Raw genomic sequence first — 13,131 nt, 5'->3', positions numbered from 1 at the left:
CAGTGCATCAAGAGTCACCACGCCAGACGCCTTCAGGAAAAGGGCTACCAAGCCACTTCTGAACCAGAGACAACGTCAGAAGCATCTTAACTGGGCTGTGGAGAAAAGAACTGGACTGTTGCTCAGTGGTCCAAAGTCCTCTTTTCAGATGAAAGTACATTTTACATTTCATTTGGAAATCAAGGTCCCAGAGTCTGAAGGAAGAGTGGAGAGGCACAGAATCCATGTTGCTTGAAGTCCAGTGTGAAGTTTCCACAGTCAGTGATGATTTGGGCTGCCATGTCATCTGCTGGTGTTGGTCCACTGTGTTTTCTGAAGTCCACAGTCAACGCAGCCATCTACCAGGAAATTTTAGAGCACTTCATGCTTCCTTCTGTTGACAAGCTTTATGGAGATGCTGATTTCATTTTCCAGCAGGACTTGGCACCTGCCCACACTGCCAAAGGTACCAAAAGCTGGTTCAATGACCATAGTGTTACTGTGCTTGATTGGCCAGCAAACTCGCCTGACCTGAACCCCATAGAGAATCTATGGGGTATTGTCAAGAGGAAGATGAGAGACACCAGACCCAACAATGCAGATGAGCTGAAGGCCACTATCAGAGCAACCTGGGCTCTCATAACACCTGAGCAGTGCCACAGACTGATCGACTCCATGCCACGCCGCATTGCTGCAGTAATTCAGGCAAAAGGAGCCCCAACTAAGTATTGAGTGCTGTACATGCTCATACTTTTCATTTTCATACTTTTCAGTTGGCCAAGATTTCTAAAAATCCTTTCTTTGTATTGGTCTTAAGTAATATTCTAATATTTTGAGATACTGATTTTTGACTTTCATGAGCTGTAAGCTCTAATCATCAAAATTAAAAGAAATAAACATTTGAAATATATCAGTCTGTGTGTAATGAATGAATATAATATACAAGTTTCACTTTTTGAATGGAATTAGTGAAATAAATCAACTTTTTGATGATATTCTAATTATATGACCAGCACCTGTATTAGTAGTAATATTTCACAGTATATTACTGTTTTTACTGTATTTTGACTTTGATGAATGTAAGACTTCTTTCAAAAATATAAAAAAACTGACCCTGAACTTTTGGATGGTAATGTACACAAAATAACTTCAGTCTGTTTGTTGTTAAAGATTTTTGAAGGATTGTATATACAGTAAATCTGTCATTCAGTCTTTTGTACCGGTGTTAGATTGCATCAATTGAGTTCTCTCTCTTTCTGTTTGTGTGGTGTAGTCGAAACCAGCTGTCCAGTCTACCGCTGTCAGTATGTCAGCTCCCTCTCCTGCGGGTGCTCATCGTCAGCAACAACAAGTTATCAGTCATACCGGCCTCCATACACACACTCATACACCTGCGACAACTGGTACGTATAACTGACAGATATACCCTCATCTTCATTTTAAAGGCATCTTACAGACACAAAGGTTTTTATACAGAGGTGATGATATCACCTTATCTGCTAAATCCTAACCCTCCCCCTCACACAAACTGGTTAAAAAAAAAAAGATTTATGAGCCTTTCAAATAGAAGGGCTGCAGCCGTGATTCAAAACACAGAAGACTAATATGGCATGGATTCCCCTGAGATTTTCCTATGGGTTTTTAAAAAAAAAAATTTTATGGGGTTTTTCCAATTCATGACTTCATCAAAATTCAGTATGAGTGACTAATTTATGTTGAAGAACAGAACATCCAAGTATCTTCAGTTTATATTTATCATAAAAACCCACAGGAAAATTTTTCGGGAACCCACTGTGACAGTGAATTACTATTCCAGGTTTTGTCATCACAACAGTAGCACTCTCTAGGAACATGTTCTCACAAGTGTTTTCAACATTTTCACGATATGTTTTTCTAAATTTGTAGTTTAGTTAGCATAGTTAAACCATGACAAAAACAGTCACATGAACACAGTTATTAATGACTGTACATTTCTGACAGCTGTCTGTGGTGTGAAATCTCTTATGCTCACCAAGGCTGCAATTATTTGATTAAAAATACCATGAAAACAGTGATGCTGTAAAATATTTTTTACATTTCTAAAATAACTTTTTCCTATTTTAATATTTTTTAAAATGTAACTTAATCATATGATGGCAAAACTGAATTTTCAGCCACCTTTAATTCAGTCTTTAGAACCATATCCATATTTTTGTGGAAACCGTGATGCATATTTTTTAATGATCCTTTACTAAATAGAAAGTTCAAAAGAAAAGCATTTATTTGAAATAGAAATAAATGTCTTTACTCTTACTTTTGAGCAATTTAATGCACCTTTGCTCAATAAAGTATTAATTTTTGAACAGTAGTGTATGCGCAATATTCAGTCCCTGAGTTATAATTTCTTCCATACCTTCATCTTTCTCACTGCACCTTCCTCTCACTATGTGTTTCTCCATCAGGATGTGAGCTGTAATGAGCTGCAGTCACTTCCTGTTGAGCTCGGCCAGTTAGAATGTTTAAGGGATTTAAATCTGAGAAGAAATCAGCTTACAACTTTACCAGAAGGTCAGTATCTCAATCATATTTTCTAGGCCTTATCACATAAACCAATAGTGTGTTATTTTGCAGTATTACGGAGATTGAGATGTTGTTTGAAATATCACAAAAAAGTGTTGACCTCTTTAAATGAACAAACATCCCAAAAGCCAATGTGTTTTGTGGTTGTCAGAGGCTTTCATTACATGACACTTAAACCACACTTAAAAAGTTTGTGAAGGTCATTGAAGATCACTATTTCAAGCTATTTCACTATTTTTCATTTTAAATGATAAAACAACTGATTTTCTTTACTGTATTTGGACACTTCCTGTCATGATAATGGTTAATGTGATGAACTACACTCGTGGTTACTCAGATAGCACACATTTATGAATTTGAAGACACTTCACTGGTTAAAAGTCATTGCAAATATGACTCCAAAGAGTAATGTTTTGAGTTGTGACATACATATGTTTCACAGTGCCACTTGATTTGTGGCATTCAAGCATTAACGACTAGTTTTTAGGAACAGTGTATATTGTACATTGACTCATCTAATTGACTCTTCTCTCATCTCAGAGCTGTCAGAGTTGCCGCTTGTCCGTCTGGATGTGTCGTGCAACCGCATATCGCACGTGCCTGTGTGCTACCGTCATCTCCGGCACCTCCAAAGCATCATTCTTGACAACAACCCCCTCCAAATGCCCCCGGCCCAGATCTGCTCCAAAGGAAAGTTCCACATCTTTAAATATCTGAACATGGAGGCCTGCAAAAGGACTCAGGACCAGTTTGAGAAAGCTCTGCGGCCCACCGCCTTCAACAGCTGGTGAGGGATCGTCAAGGACGAGTGATCTTAGGGTGTTGAAAAGTTTTAATTGCCTCTATCAGTGAAAACTCTACTCATGCTTCTCTTTATGTGTGTGGTCTCTGCAGTCTGGAACAGGACCTGTTCCCCGGTCAGTATGGTGGCCTGGATTCTGGCTTTAACAGCGTGGACAGCGGTAGCAAAAGATGGTCAGGAAATGAGGTATAAAGAGATTTAAGCATTTAATTTAAGCATTAATTCACTGGTTGCTACAGGCTTATTGAGTGTCATTTTATTGGACGATGTAAACAGCTGTGTGTGTTGTTTTATTTTAGTCTGCTGATGATTTCTCGGAACGGTCGTTGCGATTGACGGACATTTCCCGCGAACACACAAATTTTCAGGAGGAAGAGGAGAGAAATATATTGCTAGATACACCCAAAGGTAATGTTAATGAACTCTCTAGATCAGTGTTCTCAATTAGGGGCCGGGGCCCACTAGGGGGCCTAAGCAAATTTCCAAGGGGGCCTCAGGATGACTTACAGAATTTAAAATAAGACAAAACAAGCATTAAAATAAGCTAAAACAACAATTTTTTTTTATTTTAATTCACCCCCTTAACAGCTCTTTTGTCTTTTAAAGAACCAGGATTCTTACGGTCTTGGAAAACTTGGATATATGAAGAAGCCTCATTGTGTGAATTCTAGACCTGTTATTAGAAGTCATTTAAATCAATAAAATATTCCATAAAAAAAAAAAAATAATAATAAATGCTTCATTTGGGATTTTTACACATTTTCTGAATATACATGTTTGTAGTAATGTCAAGCTATAAATGATAAATGATAGAAATTGTGATTTAAAAATATATATTTTAAAATCTTTATTAATTCTTATAAATATTCAGATATTGTTGTGGACAACAAGGGCTGCAACAATAGCTGCTCTATAAATATAGATGGCTACTCTTGGATGTCTGTGACTAAAACACCTCTAAAACTTCTGGTCCTTTCTGTAGTGAATGGAGAACTGGAGCAAGTGGATTTTATAGACAACAGTGTAACGGAGGAAGAAGAGGAGAGATGTCACCCTCCACTTACAGCGCCCCCACAGGTGAGGAAGATTTACTGCAGTGACATAAGCAGTACACTGGACATTAAAGGGTTAGTTCACCCACAAATGAAAATTAGCCTGTGTTTTACTCACCCTCGAGGCCTAGGTGTATATGACTTTCTTCTTTCAGACGAATCAAATCATAGTTATATTAAAAACTGTCCTGGCTCTTCCAAGCGTTATCATTGCAGTGGGCAGGTGTTTCTGTTCAACAGTCCAAAATATGTTGAATAAAGGGCCGTGAATAAAGGCCTCCTGTAGTGAATCCATGCGTTTTTGTAAGACAAATATCCATATTTCAAACGTAATAAACACTTTTTTCTCACTACTGTTGTACGCGGAAGCCATTCCGGCGGATGACGTAGGACGTAAGCGTCGTGTGTGCGCCTCTGAGATATGCTAATCGCGTGAGTTTGTGTACAGGAGCAAAGGAAGCAAAGTTTCCTTACTTTACCAAAGGAAAACCAGGTCTCCTCTTGGCTTATATCGAAATCCTCCAACATTTTTCTTTACAAATCCTCGGTTTGTACTTCTAATTCATGACCGCCATTTTGTTTTGTTCTCTCTCCGCGTTCGTCACATTTACATTTACATTTACATTTAGTCATTTTGCAGACGCTTTTATCCAAAGCGACTTACAATTTGGGGAACACATGAAGCGATTCATCTTGAAGAGGCAATCCGACAAAGGAAGTGCTTGTAACACCAAGTCTCAGGCATTGTTTAAATAAGTACAAGCTAGCAAGGGAAGGAATAAGTAAGGAGAAAGATTTTTTTTTTTTTTTATGTGTAGGTTGAAGTCAAGTAGTGTCGAAAGAGATGAGTTTTCAGCTGTTGCTTGAAGATTGACAGGGATCCAGTACTCCGAATATGGGTGGGAAGATCATTCCACCAGCCAGGAATGGTGAACGAGAATGTTCTGGAGAGTGATTTTGAGCCTCTTTGTGATGGTACCACGAGGCGTCGCTCACTAGCAGATCTCAGACTTCTGGAGGGGATGTAGATTCTTAATAGTGAGTGCATGTAGGCGGGTGCTGAGCCTGTGGTTGTTCTATGAGCAAGCATCAGTGTCTTGAACTTGATGCGAGCTGCGGTTGGTAGCCAATGCAATGAGATAAAGAGAGGTGTAACATGGGCTCTTTTGGATTCCTTGAAGACCAGTCGTGCCGCCGCATTCTGAATCATTTGTAGAGGTTTGACTGTGTTTGATGGAAGTCCAGCCAGAAGAGCATTGCAGTAGTCCAGCCTAGAAATGACAAGGGCCTGGACAAGAAGTTGTGCAGCATGCTCCGTCAGAAAGGGCCTGATCTTTCTGATGTTGTGTAGTGCAAACCTGCAAGATCGAGCAGTCCATAATCACGCAACGCCGATGCCCTACGTCATCCACCGGGAATGGCTTACGCTTATGACATTTAGATGACGTGAGAGAGAAGTGTTTATTATGTTTGAAAAAATTTATATTTTTCTTACAAAAACGCATGGATTTGGTACAGGAGCCTTTATTCATGCCTTGGAGCCATTTGAGGCACATTTTTTTATGGATGCGCATGCTTTATTTGACGTGTTTTGGACGGTTGAACAGAAACACCTGATGAGTAATGATAACGCTTGGAATAGCCAGGATCATTTTTAACATAACTTCGATTGGATTCATTTGAAAGAAGAAAGTCATATACACCTAAGATGCCTCGAGGGTGAGTAAAACGCAGGCTAATTTTCATTTTTGGGTGAACTGACCCTTTAAAGGTGCACTCAGGGATTTTGTTTTTGGCCCTTTTCCAAATGGTACCCTGTATTGTGCTGGCTGATGCTCCAGTGGTCTGACAGCTATTGGCAACAAAAAAAAATTATGGTTACCAATATCATTAGCCATGTTTACATGCAGCTGTTAGTAATCTGACTTCGCTCAGTCAGAACAAATACCTCCTCAAGCATGGTAAGGGTGTGTAGAACTAGCTAGTAGATAAGACTACTTGACTTTTTAATGGATAAAATGATTGTTGAGAGGATTAAAAGTAAGAAGCAATGACTTATTCAAATCCGTTTTTGAGGAAATGAAAGCCTTTCAGACAGGTTCCTGCTGCTGCGGTAAGGTTGATACTAAAGGTAGCCATTTACATACACAGAGCTAAAGATTTTTTAGATATTTTTACATTTTAGTTTAGGGTACATATTGAGTACATTAGGGTACCAACTGCAGTCAGGTTATATTTAAATTGATGAAAATGTATAACTTTTGTGTAAATAGCACATTTTTATGATGGTATGCTTGTCATCTGTGATTCATTACACAACTGAAAGTGTGTGATAATCGGGGTGATAATCTCACTTCTTCAGGGTTAACACTGAAGAAGTGAGAAGTATTCAGCTGGTCATGTGATCTGAAGATGTCAGCCACTATGCTGTCAATAGCACTAGGGCTGGGTGTCGAGTTCGATACTTTTTAGGCACCGACCGAACTGCCTCGATACCATCGAGTATCGAAAAACGTCTTGTCGTTCGGTACCCAATTTCGATACCTAAGTGGTTAATCTCATCAAGGGTTACAGGATTAGTTTTGAGTTGACAAAACCAAACCAGTCCAATCCGGCTTTGTTGGTACCATGAAGCTGATCATCAACTTTGTCAACTCAGGCTTGATCCTGAGTTAATGGAGCGCGTGCACATGAAAGTGTGACATCATTAATGAGCAGCCAATAACATGCCTTGAAACTGTGATTCACTTCTCATGAGAGGGTGAGTGCGATTCACTACCAAAGATTAAAAGATTGAACAATATGAAGAATTTAAACACATTTACACAGCACGATCATGAAACGATCTATCCATTAATGAGGAAAACTTAAAGAAAACATCTTACCATATAAGTGCAAGTAAAAATTGTAAAGTTAGTTTATAGAGTTGATCATGTTTATAGGTATAAAAACACTTCTAAGCTCATATGTAGTCATGCTTATAGATAATATGCAATATAAATAAGTTTTAGAATCAATAGCTTTATGTTTACATTGATTTTAAATAAAAGCTTAATTACTATTAAACTAAGCTGGCTTGTGTAATGAATTAAGGGTATAATAATTATATAAATAATATAAAATAATTATAAAAAATAATCATCTCTAAAAAATCAGATGATTTTATCTTTAAAAATGTTTTATGTAGCGTCCTTTAATTTGGAGTAAGAGAAACCGGAGGAGTGACTTTATTCCACTTTGCTTGAAGCTGATTGGTCAAATTTCGGTTTGAGCTCTGTAAACCAGAACATAACCTGCCCCGGAGCAGGTTATCTGTGGAGTGTAAGTTACTATGGCGATGAACACTGCTAAAAGCCAAACCACTTTCATGGTACCTAAAACCCAGAGTTGGGGCAAACTAAACTGAAACTTACCTGGCTAGCCAGCTAAACCGGCTTCATGGTACAGGCCCCAGGAGCACCTTTAAATTAACTAACCCTCCACTTCTACATTTTCAATACATTTTCAGGCACATACACTACCATTCAAAAGTTCTGTAATATTTTTAGAATTTTTTTTTTAAGTCTCTTTTGCTCACCAAGGCCGCATTTATATGATCAAAAATACAGTAGAACAGCAATATTATGAAATATTATCACAAAGTCAAATAACTATTTTGTTATTTTCTATGTTTTCTATTTAAATGTATTTTAAAATGATTCCTGTGATGGCAAAGCTGAATTTTCAGCAGCCATTACTCCAGTCTTCAGTGTCACATGATCCTTCAGAAATCCTTCTAATATGCTAATTTGGAGCTCAATAAACATTTAATATTGTTATAAGTGTTGAAAACAATTGTGCTTCTTATTATTTTTTGTGTAAGCCATGTATTTAGGATTATTTGATGAATAAAATGTAAATAGAAACAACATTCATCTACTCATTTCATTTAACATTCGTCATTACTAAAAATAAAAAAAGCTTACCTCAAACTTTTGATCGTTAGTGTAGAAGTCAAATAAAAATGGTTGATGTAATGTCAAATTAAAATACTATCCCCTCTCTCCATGACAGGAAAAGAGTGAAAGTACCAGCAGCACACCATCCCAGAGCCCTGAATCTACAGGCAGCAGGTGAGGGCTTATGCACATGTTCAGATTTGTTTGCAAATACATATATTGCTCACAAAACCTGCTATTATTATTAAAATGGAGAATGTCTCTGAAGGGTCCTCACATACAAAAGAGCCCCCCAGAACTCTCAGATATAGCAAATTATATGCATTTGAGCCACATAAAATGCCAATTCAGCAGTATATACTAGCTTATCTGACCAGCCTATTAGGTGACTGATAGTGGAACTTTTAGATCTACAGGACAGACACTAGATACTCAAACTGATCTGTGCTTGTGTGTGTGGTATCAGGTTAACTTGCACCGCACCTTGTGTTAGACACGTTTATTTTACAGACATTGCAAATAGTTTCGGCTTGATCTGGTTCAGATATTTCAACAATCTGTCAGACAGATGGCATATTTCTATTCCAAGGCACAGAGTGAAATTTTGGCCCAAATATTTTTCATTGTAGATGAAAGTGTTGGCCATGAAGAAATATCAGTCATATAGACATACTGCGTTCAAATTAGACAATGCAGGATGAACTGAGAGTACGAGGACATAAAGAGCGTCCGAATTTGAATGCATTTGAATACAGCTGGTAAGGATCAGTTCTCGTGCTACGTAATGTGTGGATGGGCATGATAAATGGAGGAGAGGAAGACATTGTACTGTCTCATGGCAGCAGGCCGGAAAATTTCCAGTAGCTCTCCTTGGAGTGTGGAATAAGTCAACGAACCAAAGGCGCTCCAAGATGGAGAAGATGTGCAGAGTTGTTCATTTATAGAGATAAACAGAGGTAGAAAAAGCAGAAGACGGTCAGAATTACAATTACCTGTTTTTCCTGTTCCTGTGTGATTTGAAGGCCACAGTGACGTCCTTCAGTTGATTATAATACATGCTCAAACAGTTGCTGTGAAAAACAGAGTCTCTTAATTAGAGTGTACTGGATCCCTCCTCCACTTTGATTGCACAAGGTCAATCTGTGAGGCAGTGCTGGGAAAAGTCAACAGCCAGTTTCCTCCCACAGTTTCAGTGTAACTGAGTATCTCACGCAGTAAACTTGTCCATTTTTTTTGTGTTATGATAACAGCCAAATAAAGGCTTTTTTTACTGTCAAAAATAAAATATTACTAAAAAAAAATAATAGTTGCTATCAGATTTTGAATTTTGTTTAGCTTCAGTTTATGATTCTATCCAGTTGTTATATTTTTTGCTGATTCTAGAAAACATAACACTTGAAAGTCTGGTAATGTAGTGTGTGGTCCTCAGTCATTTGGTGTGTGATGCCAAGGTTTTTCTGTATGCATTCACAAAGTCAGCAAGTGTATGATGCCTGATGTGTGTGATACCTCAAATCATGTGGCTTGTTGTGGAGAGGTGTGTTATTAAGGTTTTAAGCAATCAGACATAAGGTGGGCGATTTTAAAATGGACAAGAAATCCCTTAGACTTCAATTTACATAAGTTATATTTAGGGACCAGAAAATGATAGAGACACTTTTGACTCAAGTCAGTAAGTAATCACCCAGAACACCCTAGAAACTGCATAGCAATGACTAAAAACCATACAAAACACTTCAGCAACCGCCCACAACGCCCTTGCATAGTGGTGGTGACTTAATAAAGTGCCACAGTTATATTAAGTTAAGAATATTTTTATATTAAGAAAATTCTTAGATGTAGATGTCGTAAATCTCTTTCTTTCAGGATATTTGTGATTGGAGATGGTTCAGACTCTGGCTCACCATCCAGTCCCACTTTAGAGGAGAGAAGGAAACCTGGAAACCTGCTCATCTGGCAGGAGAGAGAGAGAGCCCAACAGCAGAGAGACCGAGCTAGCACGTGAGTGGCTGATGGGATTGAATGAATGTGATATAGGAGACAATTGGTGATACAGCATCAAAAAAAAAAAAAAAAAAAACGGTTAGGCCTTAAAAGTGATAGAACTAATAAGCCTGTTTGCTAATGCATAGCAAGCATCTTCAAAAGCACGTGATGGCTATAAAGTGCATAAAATGGCCTCTTTTGTTTTCTTTCTGATGCTTTGTCATCAAAGGCATTGTGTTTGTAAAGGAAACCACTGTTACCTGCTGTCGCGTGCCTTTACTTCATTATTGTCTTAAAACACATTTAGAGTCTTGAATCATTGAAAGCATAGCCAGAAGGACAACATCAGAGGGACTCTCCCAGAATGCCTGTGCTTTTCTTCTGTATTAGGAGGCTATTGACTAATAAGCATTTGATGTCTTACAGTTTGCAGAAGATGACTGTAAAAACAGGAAGTAACTTGGCCACCACGACAAAGCACGGAGGAACAGGAAGTTTTTCAGTGTAAGAGTGGAACGAATGGCCTAGTGGCGCATATTTTTGTGTTCTGTGTTTGCATGCGTGCTTGTGTTAACATTTTGTTGTGGCAATCTGAGTCTCTTTAACAAAGAAGAGACAAAAATCTGAATTTGAGACGCTCAAGGGACCAGATTACTAGTTGTGGTGGCATAATGAACAGTCAAAGCAAACAGATACACTGTACCTTATTGAACTTACCTTTGTAAAACAGGCATGATGTGGTTGTATTATTTCAATTTTGCTTTGTAGCTGTCACGTTAGTGAATTTCTCAAAGCAGTGAACGTGTTTGTAGTTGTGTGATCAGTTTATTGTTGATCTCTGTGTCCCTCTAGTGGTGATTCTGATAGCAACTCTCCACCCAATGGCCTGAAGCAGAGATGTGCAGTGAGTGCTTCTGTTATAAATGCATAATATTATACTGGAGTATTTAACTGTACATGAGAGTTTAATACTTCTTACTTTAACTTATTTCTCTCTTCCTGTCAGAGTGTAGATCAGGTTTCTTCATCCTCTCAATCAGGTTCTTTACAACGCTCCATCAGTCGCACAGGTACCCTCCATACCAAGATGCTTTAAGATTACATTGTGTTATTAATAGACGGTACAAATGAAAAATAGCATGTAAGATCTATCTTTTTTTTTCTGTGTGAGCTTCTCGCACATAATGACCAACTTGAACCTGTTGTGGAATCTGCTTGGGGAAATATTTTGCATTCATGCGACCAATTTACAGGCACATCTAGTTCCTGTAAATTAAGTCACTAAAATAATTATAATTAAAATTTAAGTAATTGCATTCAAGTTTTATAAGCTGAATGTTCTTCAGGGATCCCCCTTTTTTTAACGCGGTTTGTCTTGTTTAAAAAAATTTAAGACCGGCCCCCTTGGATGGCAAGGGGGCTATCTGGCCCCCTGTTCGAGAACCACTGGTCTTGAAGAGACCGTGGCAAAAAAACATGGTCTGTGAAAGACCATCCTGAACAGTCCCTAGAGTGAATTCTAATTTTGTTTTTAGAAATGAATCTTCCGAAAGCACTGTGACCACCAGAGGGCAGTGCTGATTCAAAAGTGCTTTGGTACTTTTTGATATAGTTTTTAATTTATTTTAGTTTATTATAGTTAAATGTCAAGTTCAGTTTTATTTGACTTTTATTTATATACAGTACAGATTGCTTCAGAGCAGCTTCACAGTAATAAACAGGAAAATAACAGAATCAGTGATGCAAACGTCATCAAATATGAGGCAAATCCAAATTCTGCTTTAAAGCAACTCTAACAAGACAATAGCGTAATTATTATGCTCAAGTCAGTTCAGTGTTGGTTCAGTTCAGTGACTGTGTAAAGTTTATCAATTATGAAACAAGTAAAATTCAGATAAAAGCATCTCTGCTGAAGACAATGATAATATTACTGAATATTAAGGATCTTTTCAATCCTCAACAAAGCACATGGGTAGGAACCCAAACTCCATCAGGTAACAGAAATGGAGAAAACATCCTTTTGAGAAACCAAGCTCAGTTGGGGAACCAATTCTTCTCTGGCCAAAATAAAATAAAATATAATATAGATATATATTGGTTAAATTTATTTATTTATTTATTTTCTGAAGCTGTATTGGTAAAGTAACTTAGTTTTTTAATGAATTATGTTTGTTTCATGTTTTAGATGCGTCCTATGTGAAGCCCTGTTCTCCTACAGGTTCTGCTCCCAAACCCAACAGCTTCTTATTCCGCACATCCTCACGCTGCAATGTCAAGACTGGTACACACACACACACACACACACACACACACATAGAGAAGTAAATCTAGGAATATAGGACCTGTTTTCTTGATTTGGTCGATAATATATGTTGTCTCTTTCTCTCAGGATCAGGAAACAGTTTGGCGGAGTCTGGCCGCAGTGAATCCCGCTCCACACTCAGATCCCCTCGAGAGGAGAGAACAGACGTCCTGCAACTGCGCAAAGTAAAGAAGCATCCTGTATTAAAGAGGCATCTCTAGCTTTTCTGAAACACCTCAGCCTATTTTTGTTGCAGTGATCTTATTTTTTAATAGATAAAAAAAGTGACAGAAAGCTTTTATAATAATGTGAAAGTATTTATTATTTCAAGTGAAGGCTGTTTTTTTTTTATTTCTAATCATTAAATAGTCCTGAACAAAATAGTATCACGGTTTCCAATATTAAACAGCGCAACTGTTTTCAACATGGATAATAAGAAGAAATGTTTCTTGAGCACAAATCAGCATATTAGAGTATATTTCACAATCTTACTGTTTTTGATCAAATAAATGC

General features: G+C 37.8%; 1 protein-coding gene across 3 annotated transcripts in view; it reads left to right on the top strand.

The window, feature by feature from the left end:
• The window catches only part of lrch4 (leucine-rich repeats and calponin homology (CH) domain containing 4), a 41,611-nt gene that overhangs the window by 21,681 nt on the left and 6,799 nt on the right, over positions 1–13,131 (top strand). For all 3 annotated transcript variants that reach the window (XM_058781738.1, XM_058781737.1, XM_058781739.1), the window contains exons 3-15: positions 1,253–1,382; positions 2,421–2,526; positions 3,079–3,325; positions 3,433–3,526; positions 3,640–3,748; positions 4,323–4,417; positions 8,446–8,504; positions 10,197–10,331; positions 10,743–10,820; positions 11,169–11,220; positions 11,323–11,386; positions 12,502–12,597; positions 12,706–12,803. In XM_058781738.1, the coding sequence (XP_058637721.1) occupies positions 1,253–1,382; positions 2,421–2,526; positions 3,079–3,325; positions 3,433–3,526; positions 3,640–3,748; positions 4,323–4,417; positions 8,446–8,504; positions 10,197–10,331; positions 10,743–10,820; positions 11,169–11,220; positions 11,323–11,386; positions 12,502–12,597; positions 12,706–12,803 (1,363 nt within the window). The remainder of the gene's footprint in view (positions 1–1,252; positions 1,383–2,420; positions 2,527–3,078; positions 3,326–3,432; positions 3,527–3,639; positions 3,749–4,322; positions 4,418–8,445; positions 8,505–10,196; positions 10,332–10,742; positions 10,821–11,168; positions 11,221–11,322; positions 11,387–12,501; positions 12,598–12,705; positions 12,804–13,131) is intronic.

The sequence above is a fragment of the Onychostoma macrolepis genome, chromosome 07 (genome assembly GCF_012432095.1).
Source record: "Onychostoma macrolepis isolate SWU-2019 chromosome 07, ASM1243209v1, whole genome shotgun sequence".
Classification (NCBI taxonomy): Eukaryota; Metazoa; Chordata; class Actinopteri; order Cypriniformes; family Cyprinidae; genus Onychostoma; species Onychostoma macrolepis.
The sequence above is the reverse complement of the archived record's forward strand: the minus strand, read 5'-3'. Positions and strand labels throughout refer to the sequence as shown.